General features: G+C 34.8%; 1 protein-coding gene across 8 annotated transcripts in view; it reads left to right on the top strand.

The window, feature by feature from the left end:
* Positions 1 to 21651, top strand: part of ADAMTS20 (ADAM metallopeptidase with thrombospondin type 1 motif 20) — a 209498-nt gene that overhangs the window by 70763 nt on the left and 117084 nt on the right. For 6 of the 8 annotated variants that reach the window (XM_054527154.2, XM_054527155.2, XM_054527149.2 and 3 more), the window contains 4 exons: positions 10527 to 10632; positions 12431 to 12574; positions 17753 to 17894; positions 19081 to 19188. In XM_054527154.2, coding sequence (XP_054383129.1) covers positions 10527 to 10632; positions 12431 to 12574; positions 17753 to 17894; positions 19081 to 19188 — 500 coding nt within the window. The remainder of the gene's footprint in view (positions 1 to 10526; positions 10633 to 12430; positions 12575 to 17752; positions 17895 to 19080; positions 19189 to 21651) is intronic. The other 2 variants (XM_054527150.2, XM_054527153.2) reach the window with 2 other exon arrangements.

Here is a 21651-nt window from a genome sequence, read left to right as displayed (position 1 = left end):
AAGGGATTGAGTTCTTGATTTGATTCTCTGCTTGGTTGTTTTTGGTGTATAGCAGTGATACTGATTTGTGTATGTTGATTTGGGAACCTAAGATTTTACTGAATTCATTTATCAGATCTAGGAGTCTTTTGGAGGAATCTGTAAGATGGTCTAGGTATATGATCATATAATCAGTGAACACAGATAGTTTGACTTCCTCTTTTCCAATTTCGATGCCCTTTATTTCTTTCTCTTGCCTGATTGCTCTGGCTAAGACTTCTAGTAATACGTTGAATAGAACTGGTGAAAGTGGGCATCTTTGTCTTGTTCCACTTCTCAGGGAGAATGCTTTCAGCTTTTCCCTGTTCAATATGATTGTGGCTGTGGGTTTTTCATATGTGGCTTTTATTATTTTGAGATATGTTCTTTCTATGCCTAGTTTGAGGATTTTTATCATAAAGCGATGTTGGATTTTATCAAGTTCTTTTTCTGAATCTATTGATGTGATCATATAATTCTTGTTTTTAATTCTGTTTATATGATGAATCACATTTATTGACTTGTTTATGTTGAACTATCCCTGCATTCTTAGAATTAAACTTCTTTTATCATGGTGAATTATTTTTTCGATGCACTCTTCAGTTTGCTAGTATTTTGTTGAGGATTTTTCTACCTATATTCATCAGGGATATTGTTCAGTAGTGGTTTTGTTGTTGTTGTTGCTTTTTTTTGGGGGGGCTATGTCCTTTCTTGACTGGTATCAGGGAAATACTGGCTTTATAAAATTAGTTAAGGAGGATTCCCTCCTCCATCTTTTAGAATAGTTTTAGTAGAATTGATACTAATTCTTGTTTGAATGTCTGATCGAATTCAGTAGTGAATCCGTCTGGCCCTGGGGTTCTTTCCTACATGTTGACTTTAGATAGCCTGATGACTGTAAGCCTTGGTGATATCCTTTTTGCAATGATTTTCTCAGGAGGTCTTTGAGCTTCTGAATGTCTGAATGTATCTGAATGTCTAAATCTCTAGCAAGGCCAGAGAAGTTTTCCTCAGTTATTCCCTCAAATAGATTCTACAAACTTTTTGATTTTTCTTCTCCCTTAGGAACAAATGTAATTCCTAGGTTTGGCCATTTAACGTAATCCCATATTTCTTGGAGACTTTGTTCATTTCTTTTCATTCTTTTTAAAAAAACTTGTCTGATTGGGTTAATTTGAAAGTCTTGTCTTTGAGCTCTGAAATTATCTTTTCTAGTCTGTTGTTAGACTCCTTCTAGTCTATTGTTAAAATTTGCACTGCATTTTCTAGTTTCTTAAACGTGTCTTTCATTTCCAGAAGTTCTGATTGTTTTTTTATTTAAAATATCTCTTTAGAACATTTTTAATTTATATCCTGAATTTTTAAAAAATCCTATTTGTTTTTCACCTTTCTATTGTATCTCCTTGAGTTACTTAATAATCAACCTTTGGATTCTTTATCTGGTATTTCAGAGATTTCATTTTGGTTTACACCCACTTCTGGAGAGTTAGTATAATCTTTTGGGGATGTTACAGAACCCTGTTTTTGATATTGCCAGAATTATTTTTCTGGTTCCTTCTCATTTGGGTAGACTATTTCTTCTAATTATGTTTGTATTTATTTTTTATTCAACTGAGGTTTTTTTAGAATTTCATTTTTCCCCCTTGAGGATGTGCCTTTAATGTTTATAGTTTATTGTCACCTAGCTTTGGTTCTGGGTGCTTTCAGTGGTGGACTCAGTATGAGTTCCATGGTTATAGAAAATCTTCATGCAGTGGGTTTCTCAGATGCTGATTGTCGTAGTGATATGGTGGGTCTATGGGTTCACTGTCTCGTGTGTGGCTGGAAAACTCAGGGACTTATGGCCTCCAGTCTGGTTTCTTTTGTCCCACAGGGTGCTTCCTTAATATGGTACACTCCTTTTCCCCCTAGAATTAGCAATCCCTGAGAGCCGGGCTACCGTGAATCTTGCTGCTTCTTTGGGTCTAGCTGCCCAGTGAGGCTGCCATACCCCAGGTTGGTGCTGGGGAATGTCTGCAAGGGATCCAGAGATGTGACCTGTCCTCTAGTTTTCTAGTAGTAGGTACCAGTACCAGCTCTGATGGAGGTGGAAGAGGAGTGATGTAGACCCTGAGATTTCTTTCATTATAAGTAGCCTTAGTGTGTTGGCTTTCTCAAATGTCAGCTGTAGTAGTGATATACTGGCTCATGGACAGACTCAAGATCTCCTGGTTAGCCAGGGTGATGCAGGCAGTGGTGACAGCTGAGGTTGTGCAAAGGTTTTCTCCTTCCTGAGCCAGGAAGGAGACACAATCTCCTTCTGACCTACAGATGTTGTAACTGGCTGTTCAGTTGCACACCAGCCAGGAGATGGTGCTTTCAAAGGTACACCAGTTATGGTGGTAGCAGTGGAATTTGTGTTTGCCTTATGTTACCCAGGGGAGGTACTCTGATGTCTCAGGCAATGGGTGGAGCCATGGAACTCCCAAATGTCCTTGTCTTTTGTGTTATGCTACCAGGGCAAGTGGAGGGGCAAAGCTAGGTTGGGGATGGGTCAGGCAAGTCTGTGCTCTGGCTCCCCACATGTAGGCACAAGCAGCAGCCCCAGTGGGAAGCAGAAGGCAGCTCCCTGGCTGCTGGAGTAATGTTCCAGGGAGGAGCACAGCTGCCTCTGCTACACAAAAGAATCTACACTGGGAGGTGGCAGTAAGCCCCATTCAGCTCCCACACTCTTGCAAGGCAGGTCTTACACCCACAGTGATCTGCTAACAGCAGCTAACTGGGTTTCAGGCAGCTTGTTTCAGAACTCGAAACTTCCCCAGACTATAAGCCTTCCCTATGGAGACGGAGTGACTTTCAGGCCACACCCTTTCCTGTCTGCCCATGAAGCAAAGGTGTCCAGCTCCTGCCCCGTGGTGACAACACACTTCAGGCTCGCTCCTCGGGTCTGGCCAATGAGGTTCATTCCCACTTGAGATTATATTGCGAACCTCAGTTGGGAACTTCTCTCAACCTGTGACCACTGCCTGAATTAGCTGGCTAACTTTTGCGAGATTCCTTGTGAGAAAGGATCAGAAATGGCTTTCTTCCATCCCTGCTGGAGACTGGGAGTACCCACTGATGCTGCTCCTTCTCATATATTCCCCACTGCTCACTAAATCAGCTGCAGCACTGGGTAGGGTTAACGCCTTCTCCCCATGGCCTGGATTTCCTGGCTCCCCAGTGGGAGTGTGTGTCACAGTGGCAGGCTCTCCCCAATTCACACTTGGGAGGCTCCATTTTCCATCTGGTTCATGATGTAGGCTGTTGCCTATTGCTTCCTTCAAAGGGTCTGTGGTTTCTTTCCATTTTTCGGTTAAGTTCCTGTGTTGTTCCTTGGAAAAAAGTTCACAGTGTGGGTTCCACACACTATTTTGTCTTTCCGGGTGGGAGAGGCATGCCAAAAATACCTCCAGTTAGCCATCTTGGAGAAAAAAAATAAAACAAAAAAATGACTTTTATTTTCTATTGTTAAAGTAAATGTTTTATGATGCTGGTCCATAGAAATGCAACAGATTATTTGGCTTGTTGATTTTTAAATGCAGCCACCTGATTCATCACTTTAATTAATTCTCATAGTTTCACTTGTAGATTCTTTTGGATTGTTATGTGAATAATTATATTTGTGAATTATGGCAATATATTTCCTCTTCTTTAATCTTTATAACTCTTTTCTTGTCTTACTGCAAGATAAAAACCTCTTATAGAATGATGAAGAGACATTTCTGGATTTTAAAAGGAATACTTTAAGGTTGCACCATTAAGAAAAATATTTGCTGTAGGTTCTTAGCAGATGAATTTATTATCCTTGTTTTCTGAGTCTTTTAAAAAATGATATATGTTTTATTTTCTTAAGTGTTTTTTCTGCAGATAGTGAAATGATCATATGATTATTTCATCTTAACCCATTTAGGCTTAGTGTTCCATTATTGGAACACTAAGCTTGTGGAAGTTATTTATATCCTACTGCTCAAAGTCATCACCAAGGTCTGATTTTTCACACACAAAAAATGTGCAACCTCCAGTATAAATGGGTTAATCTAGTGAATTCCATAGATTTTTAAAATTAATATTATTTTTAGTTGACAAATCATAATTATTTACATTTTGGGGGGTAAAAGGTAGTGTTTTGATATACGTAGACAATGTGGAATGATTAAATCAAGCTAATTAACTTACCTATTATCTTATTCTTTTTTTTGGTGAGACATCTGAAACATACTTTCTTAGTTATTATAATACATTATTATAACTATAGTCACCGTGCTGTGCAATAGATCTGAAAAACGTATTTCTCCTGTCTAACTGTCCTCCTGTCTAACTGAACTATGTACCCTTTGACTAAGAACTTCCCCGTTCCCTACCTCTAATATCTGCCCACACTCCCTCAGTATCTGGAAACCGCCATTCTTCTCTCTAGTTATCAGAGTTTGACTTTTTTAGATTCCATGTAAATGAGATCATGTGATATTTGTCTTTCTATGCCTGGCTTATTTCACTAAGCATAATGTCGTACAGGTTCATCCATGCTGTTGCAAATGACAGAATGTTCTTCTTTTTTAAAGGCTGAATTGTGTTCCATTATGTATATATACCACATTTTCTTTATCTACTTATGCATTGATGTATACTTACATTGTACACTGTAAAGTAAATTACTACAGCCATTATGCAAAATAGTATGAAGATTTCTCAAAAAGCCGAAAATAGAACTACCATATGATATAGCAATCCCACTCCTGGGTATATATCGAAAGGAACTGAAATCAGTATGATGAAGAAACATTTGCATTTCCATGCTTATTGCAGCACAGATTTTTCTAATAGTAAACCAACCTTGAACAAGACTTTTCCTTCTTTACCCCCCACACACTGCTAGATTCCACTTGCTAATTTCATGCATACATTTTCAGGAGTGAAGATGGCCTGTAATTTTCCTTTCTTTTAGTGTAGTTTTCTAATTTTGACTATAAGGTTTCATTCACCTTATAAAATGAGTTAAGGTGTATTATTTTTTCCCCAAGTTTAGAAAATTTTATGTGCTCTTGGAATGATACATCCTTTCAACATTTGAACAGTTAGTAGGCCCCATGTAGAAAACCATTTGCTTTTACTTGACATCATATTTACTTTGCGGAAGGTTAACCATTTATGGAGTTTCTCCAGTGGAAATCAGATTTTATTTATGTCTTCTTAAATATATTTGAAAAGTTTCTTTCTAGATATTTGACTATTTCTCTTACTAGTAACATTTATTAGCTTAAATGATTTTCATAGCATTTTCTTATTGTTTTAAGCTTTCTCCCTCTAGTTGTGTCTCAATTTATTTCTGATATTGTTTGTGCCTCTCTTTTTTAATAGATCAATTCACTGAAATATTGTTTATTTCATTTGTCTTTTTAATGAACCAACTATTTGCTTTTTGTGTCTTATTTTTATTTCATGAATGTCTACTCTTTGTTGTCTTTCTTGTAGCTTTTTCAGTTAACTCCTGCTGTTCTATTTGTAAGTTGATTGCTTAACTGATTAATATCCAGGATTTCTTCTTTTCTAATTTTATTATTTAAGACTATCAATTTACTTCAAGGTATCACTTTTTTGTGTCCCATAAGTTTTTATTGGTATTTTCCATGTCATTAAAAATTCTAAATGTATGTAAATCATATTTAAATTCATCATGATTTATTTGCTGCTTCATGAATTATATAAAAATGCATTTAAATATTTATGAATGTGTGGAGACTTGTTATTTTTATTTATTGACTTACAACTTAATTTTATTGTAGTTAGAGAATGTGATCTATTGATATTCTTTGAAATCTTGATATTTCCTTTATGATCTATTATGTAGCCAATTTAAGAAAATGCTCCATGTATACTTAAAAAAAAAGTATATTCTCTGAGCTCTGTATTTGTCTATTAAATCAAATTTGATAATTGTGTAGTTCAAATCAACTATTTATTTACTAATTACATTACTAATTGAAACATGAAGTATATCTCTATCACTTTCTTCATATAATATTACAATTAGTTACCTCATCTAGCTTAAGGCTAACTTATTAGATACATAGTTTAGTGAATAGAACCTTTTACAATTGTGTAGTGACTCTCTTTATCTCTGATAATGCTTTTTAAAGAAAAAATAGAGTTGGTGTGTCTGAGCTGTTGTCACTCACGATAAATGTATGGGTTCTTTCCACACCAACAACCAGTTCTTCAACTCTCCAGACACCAAATACTCTACAATTCAATTCATTTTTGATACTTAACTACCCTGAGTTTGTGTCAGGCTCCACAGGTTTAAGCGCTCAGTCCTATGAAACCGTACTTACTTCAGGCACCAGTTGCAAGTATTAGGTGCCCAGGGTACCTACACATCTGTCTGAGTTGGCTGCAAAGTCAGGGATTCTCACAACCCACTCTTTCTGATTCAATAATTTACTAAAATAACTCATAGGTTTCAGTTTTTTCCTGATTTAACAGGCAAATACTCTTATTTTTGAAATATATTTTTCTAGTTACCAATTCTAGGTTGACAGTTATTTTCTCCCAATATTTTGAATATATGTTTGTGTTGTGCCTGCCTTTTGCTATTGAGAAATCTGTAGTGGGTTTAGTTGTAGATTTTTTGGTGATCTGTTTTTTATAAGATCCTCTCTTTGTCTTGAATATAAAGCAGTTTCATTAAAACTTCATCCTAATACAGATATGTTTCTTTTTATTTATCCTGCTTGGGTTATGGCATGAGTCCTATATCTACTGTTTATCTTCAGCAATTTTGGAAAATTTTCATTTTTTTCTTTCAAATTTTATCCTATTATTTTATCTGTTTTCACCGTGGGATTCTACTACATCTGTATTAGATCTTCTCATTCTGTTTTCTATGCTTTCACTTCTTTTTCTCTTCATGCCTCATTCAAGCAGCTCTAATTTTCATTTTACTAATATAAATTAGTATATTTGGCTCTCTCTTTAGCTATGTCTAATCTGGTATTTCACCCATCCTTCACATTTTACATTTTAAAATATATGTAATTTTCAATGTAAAAGATACTACTTAGTTCTTATTAAAAATCTACCTGTTCATTTTGTTTACATTTAAAATGTAAATGTAAAAAATTATTTAAAAAATATTTGTTCATGTTTTTAATTGAATTTCATTTTCTTAAACATCTTATGTGGAATAATTTTATATTATGTATCTGAAAATTCAAATACTTGATAGCCATACATCTTATTTCTGCTTTTCCATATGTTCTCTTTGTTACTTGTTTGTTTGATGGTCTTTGATTTTGAGCTTATATTTATTTAATATTAAACCATGGGGTTGAAAAATTGCTAGCTCAAAAAGTGTGTGCTTTCTTCCAGAGATTTTTATTTCTTGTTGGAATCCAAAGGGTGTTCATAACTTGAGTCCCTGGCTTAATGAAGAAAACTCAACATCCACATCCACCTTGAAGCTTCCTCCAGCAAGCTCTTACTCTTTGGATCACATTACTTTTATCAGTATTTGCCCTCAGAATACCATCTATCCTTGTTATTCATTGCTTACCACTTAGAATTTGAAAAGTATGAATGTGTGTGTATGTGTGTATATATGCCTGCATGCTTGTGTATTGAGAGAGAGAGAGAGAGAAAGAAAGAGAGAAAGGAGAGAGAGAGAGAGTGCATATGTGTGCTAAATCACTGAGGTTTGGACTTGATAGTCCTCACTAGCCATGTGAGCTAGGCATTCATCGAAACCTAGTTTTTATTAAATATCTAGTTTCTTTACGTTAAGGGGTTCTTTAGAAATGCCAGTCTTCCACACTTGTAGAAACAGGCACTTGTTGCTGTAATTTTTATAGCAGACTGAATTTCTTCCTCCCTGCAAACTATTCTCTGGGTTTGTTAAGTGTATTTTATGAGATCACTTAACAAGAATCTATTGAATATATTTCTTACATTATCTATACCCTGTTGTCCCATCTTTAAACTTAAGTAGTACGAACTTTTACTGAGTATCTGTCATTTCTTACTATTTTTTTAGTGATTGAATGCTAGACATTCTGGACTATTCCTATAGAAATTGTTGGTCTTCTAGTCCCCAATTATGGTTTTATAGCTTTCTGCCACTCCTGTGTACATAAATTATAATGACATTTAGAAATGTATAATATGATGATGAAAGCATTATTATCCCTTAAGTCAAGAGTAATGATGATAATGATAGTTAAGGTAGGTATTTGAATGCTTCCTATGAGATACTATATTAGAACAACTGTCATTCTAATTTTATAGATGAGGATGAATAATTTGCACAAGACCACACAACTTGTATTAATGCAAATATTAGTATTTTATTTTCTCATCTGAAATATGTGAAAATAACAAACTAAGGAGAGTTCTTAATGATAAACACAAAATGTTGGTATTAATTACTAGATTTTCTGTTATATCTCCATTTACGTTTATTGTTGCCTTGGTACCTGACCATGTTTTGCAAAATATGTTGCAGAATGATTTTCATTCTTCAGGATGGTTAGATTGGGTGGCTGTATGCAGCTTCTTGTATTTCCAAACACAGGGAACCTGTATCAAGCTTGGGCCCATGCTGCCTTATTCAATCTTTAGACTTTTAGAGAACCCAGAATTAGCTTGAATGAGTCTAGACACAAACCATCAACCAGCAGCATGTTTCCATAATATTAACCATTTACTTTGAGTTTTGTAGGTGTTGCCTGCTTACGGGAATATTTGAGCTTGGTCTCTAATCATATTTGATACATATTTTTACAAATCTTTTATGTGACTAAAATGTTCAGTTTAAAATGTATATACCTTTAAGTATGAAACATAAAGTTTGGTTGGTAATGGACTCAATAATGTGTTCCAAATATCTGCACAGCGCTAAAAATGAAAATATTGGAATTGTGCAATTTGGCAAATTGAAAATACTAATAAATCCTACTGTAGGATGTCCATGAAAGAAATGTGTTTCACTTAAACTTATCCTGACAAAAGAGAAACATATAGTAAGATGATGATTCGCTAAAAAACTGAACATGCAAGCATGAATTGTAGAATCTTAAGGAAACCAGTAATTCCCTCACACTCTACAGAGGAAATAATTTCTCTACAGAGAAATAATTTTTTTGTTCTTTTTAATTTTTTTCCTTGCTTGATTTTAGTCTTCATTGTAAGGAAAAAGCTCGTTTTCTGGAGGGACCTTGCCGAAGCAAGACCTTTTGATGGTGTGGTCAGAAAGAGAGCAAATCTTTCCTTTTTATTAAAAAGTATTGGCTAATGAACTTCTTCATCTTTTGCCTTTTCCCCAGCTTATTTGGATTCCTCAGTTTAACTTCCATTTCTCTTAAAGCACAACAAAAACATTCTAGTTGTTAGGACATCTACCTTAAATGCTAAGAAGATGTTCAAGTTTTTAACTCCTAAGAATAAAAGACAACATAGCAGGGAAGAGCTAAACTAGGAGCTAATGAAGTCTGTTTATTCTATACTAAGAAATTTCTAAATGCAAGCTTTACAGTAAGAAAGTGATTATCTATGAAAAAAATCTTTTTTTTTTGTGAAAGGAAGAGTTCTAGGAAAGCAGATAAATTTACAACCAAATTGAAGGATAACAATAGCAAAATCATGGGATTATGTTAAGCTAAAAAATAAGTAAATGACAAACTAACATGATTGGTGATGTAATACGGATTGTTGTAATGAGTATTTATTTTGAGTTTCTTATCCTATATTATTTTTAGAGGACCGCATATAGGATAATTATTGCTGTCTTTGGTGTCCAGCCAGTTCATACCTTCATCTTTCAACAGCACATTTGAGTTGCATGTTATTCTTTATATAGAACTAAATAGATCTTGATTTGCAATACATTTCCTATTGTGGAAATGTTACAAAATTATTCAGTGGCTGCAGTAATTCTTATATTATAAATTTGTTTTATTTTATTTAACATATATTAAATGCCAGACACCATTCTGACCACTTAACGTATTTTTTGCTCATGTCATGTGATAATTGAATATTTGTATACTGCTTTAAACCTTAAAAAAGTAAAGAAACTTCATAGATTTGTAGAGTTCTGTGCCATTTTTTTCTCTTATTAGCTTTTCTATTACCAATCAACACATTTAATCTCTTTCCTGCTACCCACGCTAATGTGTTAAAACACTTCATACTTCCTGCAAATATTCTTTTCTTTTAAAAATTTTTAAAAAGTATTTTAAAAAGTTGTTTGCTCACTCCACATTTTGGATTATTTACTTCAGTGGATTCCCAAAATTTGCAAAGATGATTTCAACTGCAGATAAATCATTCCATTCTCTTTTTTTCACCTTTTAAAACGTTTATTCAATATTAACAGCCAATTCTGCATTCTTTTCTAAGTAATAACGTCAATGGTTAAATGCTTCAAAATTAAGTTCTTTATGATTTTGGTAGTGTTTTCCATTTTGATGAAATACAAATGTGAAATTTTTCAGGTTTATCATACTTAGGTACCATATGTGATCCTTTACAAAGCTGCTTTATTAATGAAGAAAAAGGACTCATTTCTGCTTTTACTATAGCCCATGAGCTTGGGCACACGTAAGTACCTTCTGTCACCTCCTTAATGTGCATTCTATTTATCTTTGCACAGAATGCCTGAAATTCTATCTTCAGTTGAGTAATTAGTACCTTTGTTTCTTCATAAAATGTTATTAGTGTAATTTTCTTCCCTGAAATGCTAACTCTGGCTCTTTTGTGATCTATGTTAGGTCAGACAGGCTGCACAGATCAACAGACTAAGCAAAGAACTAGAACTTGGGAATTCTTTTATTTCCTTTACTGTATTGGATACATGACAAGCACTTCTGGCCTCTGTCTCTTGTTATCCTATATATGACCAGGTACTGTCCTCTACCATTTTATGGGAGGGCCTGCATGGGCTCCTGGTTCTGGGGGACTCCCCCAAATATTTGTAATACCAACTCATTTCTTGCTCTCAGCAATGTGCCCCAACGGAGGATATTGCCCATGGGAATTTCTTAGTTACTAAAAGATTTTTTTTAAGTATTCACTTTTTCCATAGTTGCTCATAAAAATTTGGGATTCTCTTACCTTTTCCTGCATTACTGAAAAATATGCTGAGGTTCTATGTTGTAAGAATAGAGGCCGTGATTTCTCATGATACCCTTGGAGCGCCCATGGAAAATCAGAAACCCCTACAAATGTATCCTCTGAAAAAAGATTCTAAATGTACCCCTCAGAATTCCTGGTGTTTCTTTGTTATCTGCTAATAAGGACCTGAGTCTAGAGTTGCCTCTGTTAGTTTGATCACATTTAATTTCCTAGTCATGCCTTGAGAAATCATTAGAACATTCAAGGGGAATAATAATTTCAAATGGAGATAATTTTTAGTAAATGATCATCTTTTCAGTTCCCTTTTGCATGGTTATATCTCATAATCATCAACAAGCTACACACTTTATTTTGTAAGTTGTTTATGAAGTGGGGGGATAGGATGAACAGAATATCTGAGGACAGTAGAAGTATTGCGGCAACATCTGGGTGGCACTATGTGCTGGTTTTCAAGGCTGCTAACCAGTAGAAGATTTTTGCAGAAAGTACCATCTTAGATATTTGTTTTCTTCCTGAGAAACTCTTTAGATATCTCTAGTATATGGGTAAGTTGTTTAATTTAAAAAATTGTTTAAATACAAATTTTAGCAGGCAAGGATCTGAATTAAGTGGTTTCAGTGTTCCTTCTAAACTTGAGCTTGTACTTGAGTTCCCCCCAAATTGTATAGGATCTGCTACCAACCTGCTAATTACTTAATAATTAAGTCATGAAGATGTGACTGCCCTTTAGGAATGTTTTTATTATTCTAGTTCTGTTGGGCATCACTTAGGAAGTATGGACCTAAAATAGTATTTAGGGTCTTTCATATAAAATAGATGGATACTGTAGAATGATGAGAATTGGGGATTCATGAAGTTCTTGTGATATTGTAGTCATAGTCAATGGTCTAGAATTTAGTGTGGTATTACCTTTACCTAATCTCTATCCACACACATCTCTATCCACAACACGGGATATCCATGTTGAACCTGCAGGCACTTTTATGTCAATGCTGTGGTCCATATTGTGATGAGGTGCAACAGAGTTCAAATATTTTTATTGTGTAGATTCAGATGCCAGATCACCAGCCTATAATATTTCTCAGTCATCAGGTACTTCTAAACATGAACATTGTAAGGCCTTATGGATAGATGGAGTTCAAATTATGATATAACCAGATTTATCTATATTTTATATTGTATTATAATGTGACTATAAAGGATCTGTTACTAATATTGTAAGCATCTTTTGATATTCCTTTTAAGTGTTTATTTTTATTTTTAGACTTGGTGTTCAACATGATGATAGTCCTAGATGTAAAGAAATGAAAGTTACACAGTATCATGTAATGGCCCCTGCTTTAAGTTTTCACATGAGTCCTTGGAGCTGGTCAAACTGTAGTCGGAAATATGTTACTGAATTCCTAGAGTAAGTAAATTTATGTTAAATAATTGAACATGTATTCGATTATAAGATTTGAAATTGATATTTTTAAAGGTGGTTCAATTTCTGTTTAGCTTTTTCTTGTTTAAATTTATGTTTACTTTCACTGTACAAATGGATGTTTAAGAACAAGAAGAGTTGCTTATCAGCTTAAGGAGATTTTGGGCTGAGACAATGGAGTTTTCTAGATATACCATCACGTCGTCTGCAAACAGGGACAATTTGATTTCCTCTTTTCCTAATTGAATACCCTTTATTTCCTTCTCCTGCCTAATTGCCCTGGCCAGAACTTCCAACACTATGTTGAATAGGAGTGGTGAGAAAGGGCATCCCTCTCTTGTGCCAGTTTTCAAAGGGAATGCTTCCAGTTTTTGCCCATTCAGTATGATATTGGCTGTGAGTTTGTCATAGATAGCTCTTATGATTTTGAGATACGTCCCGTCAATACCTAATTGATTGAGAGTTTTTAGCATGAAGGGTTGTTGAATTTTGTCAAAGGCCTTTTCTGCATCTATTGAGATAATCATGTGGTTTTTGTCTTTGGTTCTGTTTATATGCTGGATTACATTTATTGATTTGCATATATTGAACCAGCCTTGCATCCCAGCGATGAAGCCCACTTGATCATGGTGGATAAGCTTTTTGATGTGCTGCTGGATTCTGTTTGCCAGTATTTTATTGAGGATTTTTGCATCAATGTTCATCAAGGATATTGGTCTAAAATTCTCTTTTTTGGTTGTGTCTCTGCCTGACTTTGGTATCAGGATGATGCTGGCCTCATAAAATGAGTTAGGGAGGATTCCCTCTTTTTCTATTGATTGGAATAGTTTCAGAAGTAATGGTACCAGTTCCTCCTTGTACCTCTGGTAGAATTCGGCTGTGAATCCATCTGTTCCTGGACTCTTTTTGGTTGGTAAGCTATTGATTATTGCCGCTATTTCAGATCCTGTTATTGGTCTATTCAGAATTCAACTTCTTCCTGGTTTAGTCTTGGGAGAGTGTATGTGTCGAGGAATTTATCCATTTCTTCTAGATTTTCTAGTTTATTTGTGTAGAGGTGTTTATAGTATTCTCTGATGGTGGTTTGTATTTCTGTGGGCTCGTTGGTGATATCTGTGGGCTCGGTGGTGATATCCCCTTTATCATTTTTTATTCCATCTATTTGATTCTTCTCTCTTTTTTTCTTTATTAGTCTTGCTAGCGGTCTATCAGTTTTGTTGATCCTTTCAAAAAACCAGCTCCTGGATTCATCAATTTTTTGAAGGGTTTTTTTGTGTCTCTATTTCCTTCAGTTCTGCTCTGATTTTAGCTATTTCTTGCCTTCTGGTAGCTTTTGAATGTGTTTGCTCTTGCATTTCTAGTTCTTTTAATTGTGATGTTAGGGTGTCAATTTTGGATCTTTCCTGCTTTCTCTTGTGGCCATTTAGTGCTATAAATTTCCCTCTACACACTGCTTTGAATGTGTCCCAGGGATTCTGGTACATTGTGTCTTTGTTCTATAAGCAACTTCAGCAAAGTCTCAGGATACAAAATCAATGTACAAAAATCACAAGCTTTCTTATACACCAATAACAGACAAACAGAGAGCTAAATCATGAGTGAACTCCCATTCACAATTGCTTCAAAGAGAATAAAATACTTAGGAATCCAACTTACAAGGGATGTGAAGGGCCTCTTCAAGGAGAACTATAAACCACTGCTCAAGGAAATAAAAGAGGATACAAACAAATGGAAGAACATTCCATGCTCATGGGTAGGAAGAATCAATATCATGAAAATGGCCATACTGCCCAAGGTCATTTATAGATTCAATGCCATCCCCATCAAGCTACCAATGACTTTCTTCACAGAATTGGAAAAAACTACTTTAAAGTTCATATGGAACCAAAAAAGAGCCCACATCACCAAGTCAATCCTAAGCCAAAAGAACAAAGCTGGAGGCATCACACTACCTGACTTCAAACTATACTACAAGGCTACAGTAACCAAAACAGCATGGTACTGGTACCAAAACAGACATATAGATCAATGGAACAGAACAGAGCCCTCCGAAATAATGCCGCATATCTACAACTATCTGATCTTTGACAAACCTGAGAAAAACAAGAAATGGGGGAAGGATTCCCTATTTAATAAATGGTGCTGGGAAAACTGGCTAGCCATATGTAGAAAGCTGAAACTGGATCCCTTCCTTACACCTTATACAAAAGTTAATTCAAGATGGATTAAAGACTTAAATGTTAGACCTAAAACCATAAAAACCCTAGAAGAAAACCTAGGCAATACCATTCAGGACATAGGCATGGGCAAGGACTTCATGTCTAAAACACCAAAAGCAATGGCAACAAAAGCCAAAATTGACAAATGGGATCTAATTAAACTAAAGAGCTTCTGCACAGCAAAAGAAACTACCATCAGAGTGAATAGGCAACCTACAGAATGGGAGAAAATTTTTGCAATCTACTCATGTGACAATGGGCTAATATCCAGAATCTACAAAGAACTCAAACAAATTTACAAGAAAAAAATCAAACAACCCCATCAAAAAGTGGGCAAAGGATATGAACAGATACTTCTCAAAAGAAGACACTTATGCAGCCAACAGACAGATGAAAAAATGCTCATCATCACTGGCCATCAGAGAAAGGCAAATCAAAACCACAATGAGATACCATCTCACCCCAGTTAGAATGGCAATCATTAAAAAGTCAGGAAACAACAGGTGCTGGAGAGGATGTGGAGAAATAGGAACACTTTTACACTGTTGGTGGGACTGTAAACTAGTTCAACCCTTGTGGAAGTCAGTGTGGTGATTCCTCAGGGATCTAGAACTAGAAATACCATTTGACCCAGCCATCCCATTACTGGGTATATACCCAAAGGATTATAAATCATGCTGCTATAAAGACACATGCACACGTATGTTTATTGCGGCACTATTCACAATAGCAAAGACTTGGAACCAACCCAAATGTCCAACAATGATAGACTGGATTAAGAAAACGTGGCACATACACACCATGGAATACTATGCAGCCATAAAAAATGATGAGTTCATGTCCTTTGTAGGCAGATGGATGAAATTGGAAATCATCATTCTCAGTAAACTATCGCAAGGACAAAAAACCAAACACCGCATGTTCTCACTCATAGATGGGAATTGAACAATGAGAACACATGGACACAGGAAGGGGAACATCACACTCTGGCGACTGTTGTGGGGTGGGGGGAGGGGGGAGGGATAGCATTAGGAGATATACCTAATGCTAAATGACGAGTTAATGGGTGCAGCACACCAGCATGGCACATGTATACATATGTAACTAACCTGCACATTGTGCACATGTACTCTAAAACTTAAAGTGTAATAATAAAAAAAAGAACAAGAAGAGTTGTGTGCATGTGTGCATATATATACATATATATAATTTCACTCTTTAAAATAAATATTTTTATTTTAGTTTAGACCTAGCTATTATTTTTTTATTCTGGATTCTTTCTTGTGATGAAAACTATGTTTGATGGGAGACTTAATGGGAATTCCAGTTTCCTTATGTGTTTTTGAATTTTTTCGAAGTGACTAGGTAATATTTTGAGAGAAATTTGAGTGGCTCAAATTTGAGGTGCCCCTGAAGGACAGAGAATAGCTAAAGTCAAACTATGAATTATTCTGACAGTTCTCTAAAGCCACAGAGATGCCAAGTCTCTAACTTTACATTTCTTTCAGGAGCTCTTTCTAGCTCTGAAGAGAGGTAGTAAATCCAGGTTTTTCTTGCCTCATTTCTCCACCTTCCTTCAGGTTTCTCTGCTTCCCAATTTCTTTTATCCAAATGGTGTTTCTTTCTCAGTCACTGAAACTTTTCCAAAAGGCAAGCCTGAGCTCCTTCCCAATAATCTTTTTGTATAAATGTAACACTACTTCACTTCTTCTACGGATGTATTCTAAATCGTCAATTTAATTATCATCAGTTATTTTCTAATTCCCTCTCTCTTTATGAAACCTATGGGAACAAATAAAATCATGCTTTGGAATATATATTTATAAGTATATCCTCAAATTATAACCAACAGTGATAATACATACTTCTGTGGGAGCTTGACTTAAAAGCACAACTTATACTTGCTGATCTGTACAGAATTGTATATAGCTTTGTTCAATGGTTAAAAATACTGATGTGACATGTAAAAATACCAATGGCGCACTTTTCTTTTTAGAAGGGGGTAATATTTTGATTTTCTTCAAAGGAAATTTTTAAGGTTACATGTTCATTTAACTGGAAAATTTATATTTTTCCTTTTAGCCAGTAAAATTTTTCAAAAAAGATTTATTTTAATTATTGCAGTGGGACAAATTGTTGCTCTTAGCCCAGTTGGAATAGCGGTATATTTCCACAGAGTTTTCTGCATACTGGACATTGCATGGTAAATTAGGAGTAATATATATATATATTTCTCATGCTTTTTCCTAAGTCATTCAAACATATCATGTATTCTGATAGCATGTTAAAAGATATTACCACTCTCAATTTACAGATGAGGAGACTGTGGTTCAGGGAGATAGGGAGATTAAAAAATGTGTCCACGGCCATGCATCTTAGGAATTGATGGGAACCAAAATGTAAGCTCCCAAAGCCAGTGATCTTAACTCTGCTATACTCCCACCTTGAAAGACCTCTTGAGGTGGAGACAGCATAAAACTTTTTGAACCTTCTTTGTTGTTGTTGTTGTTGTTTAGAACTAGAAATATACTTTCTCAAGTGATTTTAAAACTTATTTTTCCAACATTTTAACAGTTAGTCATTACACTTGAGGCATTACTATTGGATAGCAAAGTAGACTAAAAGTGTGATATGGATGTATGTTTCATAAATAATGTTCTGATGAATTTGTGGTTGTTGCTTGTCATTTTTTAAAATTGCCACCTTCATCGTGGTTGTGGGGATCAAGTGCAAACATGCATATTAAAGATCCTTTGTAAACTGTGAGGTCATCCTTATGTGTACGAACATTGCTATACTGATATTGATGTGAATTGGTTTTTAAAGTTATGAATAAATACTGATATTCTCTTTGAAAGTAAAGAACTACAAAAAATGTGATAAAGAATTATACTGGAATGCATCCATGCGTATTCACAATATTTTATTTTCTGTACTGGTACAGTACTGGTTACGGGGAATGTCTTCTTGACAAACCAGATGAAGAAATATATAATCTGCCTTCAGAACTTCCTGGATCACGATATGATGGAAACAAGCAGTGTGAGCTTGCGTTTGGTCCTGGGTCACAAATGTGTCCCCATATAGTAAGAAAATAAAATTTCTTTATTTTGTTCGAAAACTACCATAAAGTTATACTTAGAATATACTTCAAAATGTGTTTATTCTCTTGAACTAAATATAGCTTTTAAGTCTGATAATTTAGTATTTATCAAAAAGAGGTTAAGAAAAGGAAAATTAAAACTTATTGACTACTTATTATGTGTCAGGTACTGTTTTGGGTACTTAAAAATTATCTTTGTTAACTCTCAAATTCCTATGAAGTATTCTCATTTAGAAAATAGGGAAGTTATCTAATTAGAAAATAAAATCATTGAAATATTTATTTTCAAATGATATTATTTTGAGGTTAAGGAGAAAATATAGGTGTTTTGAATCTGAATTGTTTTAAAGGCACCAGGAATCTAACTAAGGTCCAGGATTTGTCACACAGTACATGCCACAAAATAAATGCTTATTGAATGTTGAATGAATTAATTAATTAGAGAATGCAGGACAGGCAAAACTCATTTCACATAGTGACTATTCTTTCTAAAACCTTAAATTTCAATAAGCCTTTAAACATTCACTGTGAAGTGGGGAAGATTTACCTTAAAATATCATTGTAAAAGATACATTTCTTTCCAATCTGATTTAGACACTAAATAAACTTTGAATTTAAATTCAGAAAAAGAAAGGAATTATATTGGGTATAGCTCGTATGACTCTGTGGACTTTTGTTTCTTTCGAAACCTTCAGAGCCCTTTGTTCAAAAGTTGAAAGTATGCATTATATTCACAAAATAGGAAACTTCAGTATACATTATACATTATTTCAATGCAGATTATTCATACATTCCACCATTGTATCAAAAGCAGCTTTTGGCAAATTCTTATGAATAACATTTAACAATAAAAAGTTCTTTAGAAAGATATCTTGTAAAGAGAGAAAACTATCTCAAATAATTTTGAAAATTTCCACTCCAATGTATAACTCCTATTCAATGTATGAATAAAGTTTTTTAAAAAAAGTTTTAAAGAAAATGTCACAATTTTATGTATTTAGAAGAAAATTAATGACTAGAACTTACTTAGTAAAAAAATTTGCTGATTAGTTTCAGCTTATACCATAGAACCAGGAAACAGATCAGTTTATAAACCAATGTGTAATACTGAATTGAACCAGTGTTGTGGTGTTATCTTTACACTGGCTTGCCTGCCTTTTGTTACTCAGGAGAATATATGCATGAATCTGTGGTGTACAAGTGCAGAAAAGCTTCACAAAGGCTGTTTCACTCAACACGTGCCACCAGCAGATGGAACAGACTGCGGTCCTGGAATGGTAGGTTCTCTTGAAGGGTGAGTCTTGTATGAAGATATTATCCAAGGATGTGATTGCTCTGCATTTTAGCACTTTGTTTGTTATTTGCTGTCAACTTTTCTTCAGCTAGTTGAATTAATGTTATTGCCATGTTTGTTTGATATAGTACATTGTCAATGAATTAAATCTTTAATTTTGCCCTATTTCTAAGCTATGGCAGATGAATATTAAAGTTTTGTATAGTTAGCATATAAATAATTACACGGATATATAGTTATCTATGTATATTATAACATTATTATTAAAATTGAGGACAGATATAACAGTCCTAATATTTTGGCAAATTCTCCAAATTCAGGGATGTTTCCATTTCATACGTTTTCTCCCTTAAAATTCCATTAATACAATTGAAAGTTTTAAGTGGCTTCTTTAGACCTTTATTGTTTCTAAGTGTATCAAGATACATTATACCGCTAGAATCAACCACCTACCATGCTAGGTCTTTATTATTCCAACAGTCATGAAATTATCTAAAGCTGTCAACATGATGTTGAATGATAACGCTTACCATGATAATGAAAAGTGTCTTATGAGAGGATGAAGTCAGAGTGTACTTTGTGCTCCAGGATGGCCTCAGTGGCCAGTGTTGACCACATTAAGTGTTTAGTCTGTCCGCATCTCTGAGCTCCCTCAGTGTAAAAGGAACACTTCCTTGGCAATGGATTGGCTAATTGTGCCTCTTTGTTACCTTCACATTAGCCAAAAAAGATAAACTTCTTAAAAATAAGGTCAGTTCAGTAGCTGAACTTTGCCTTTACCACTTCTTGCTTCCTTGAAATATTTATACTAGCTATTGCTTTTCTCTTGAATCACTTGCATCAAAAGGTGTGTGTTTCCTGTGAATATTGCTCACATCACAAATTAATTGGTTACTAATATATTATTTGGAACTTCAAGTTTTGTAGCAGCTGAAGTACTCGTTGAAATCATCTAACACACTAATAACCTTTTTGCAATTTTAGGACAAAAGTTCTAGTGGGCTTTTTCAGTTCAGCTGGCTTTGAATTTTAAAATTTGATTTTATATAACGTTTCTACTTGGTGGATAAGAGTTATTTAAAGGACTTTACTTTTTTCTTGGTTCCTGTGACTAGTATTAGTAGATAGCTTTTTGAGTAAAAGGTGGCATTTGTGAGAGTGACTACCTGAGGCTCAGCAGAGGAAAAAAAATCTTTTTGAAGTATGAATGCTGGGCTGCTGATATTGGCACATTTGAAGATGTGCTCCAAGATGTTCACCTGATTAAAATCCAGGACTGGCACCTTCCTCTGTTCCTTAGCAACTTTTCAAGTTACTATATGCCATGAACCTTCAGGATTGATTGCCTGTGGCAAAAGTGTGATTTATATGTTTACAAATATTAAGAGATATACTATTTATAGCTAATTTATTAATATTCTAAATCCAATTAGGGCATAAACATGATTTTTTGAAATTAAGGTATATATAAGTATAATGCATAGATGTTAGGTATACAATTTGATGGATTTTAACAAATGTGGATGCACATACAGCCAACATCCCAATAAAAATTAGAACATTTCTATCACTTTAAAAAGTTCAGCTGTGGCTGGGCATGGTGACTCATGCCTGTAATCCCAGCACTTTGGGAGACCGAGGCAGGCAGATCACCTGAGATCAAGGGTTCAAGACCAGCCGGGCCAACAAGGCGAAACCCCGTCTCTACTAAAAATACAAAAATTAACCAGATGTGGTGACAGGCGCCTGTAATCCCAGCTACTCAGGAGACTGATTCAGTATAATCGCTTGAACCTGGGAGGTGGAGGTTGCAGTGAGCCAAGATCGTGCCTTTGCACTACTAGGGGACAAGAGTGAGACTTCGTCTCAAAAAAAAAAAAAAATATATATATATATGTGTATATACATATATATAATTCAGTTGTGCCTCTATCTAGACAACTCTCCTTCCTTCCAGAGAAAATTTCTATTCTGATTTTTATTTCCAGAGATTCGTTTTTTTCTTGTTCTTGTTGTAAGTAGAACTATACAGTGTCCTCTTTTTTGAAGGAGTGGAATGGGACAGGCGTCTTTTGTTCAACATAATATTTTTAAGCTTCATCCATATTATTGTGCGCATTAGCAGTTCATTCCTTTATACCACAGTATAATTCAGCTATACAGATGTACTATAATTTATCAATTCTCCTGTCAATAGCTATTTGAATCATTTCTGGTGTTTGGTTATTATGAATAAAGCTGCCATGAACATCCCTGTACAAGTCTTCTTGTGGACATACGTTTGTGTTTCTCTTGGTGTAGAATTGCTGGATTATAGGGTAAGTGTATGTTTAACATCATAAGACAGTGCCAAACAAATTCCTGAAGTATGTGCACCATTTTAGACTCCCCCCGGCAATGGAGTAAAGTTCCAATTACTCTTTATTTCTTGCCGACTTTTGATACT

Source organism: Pongo abelii, chromosome 10 (genome assembly GCF_028885655.2).
Source record: "Pongo abelii isolate AG06213 chromosome 10, NHGRI_mPonAbe1-v2.0_pri, whole genome shotgun sequence".
Taxonomy (NCBI): domain Eukaryota; kingdom Metazoa; phylum Chordata; class Mammalia; order Primates; family Hominidae; genus Pongo; species Pongo abelii.
Note: the sequence above shows the minus strand (reverse complement) of the source record. Positions and strands in the feature narration are given on the sequence as shown.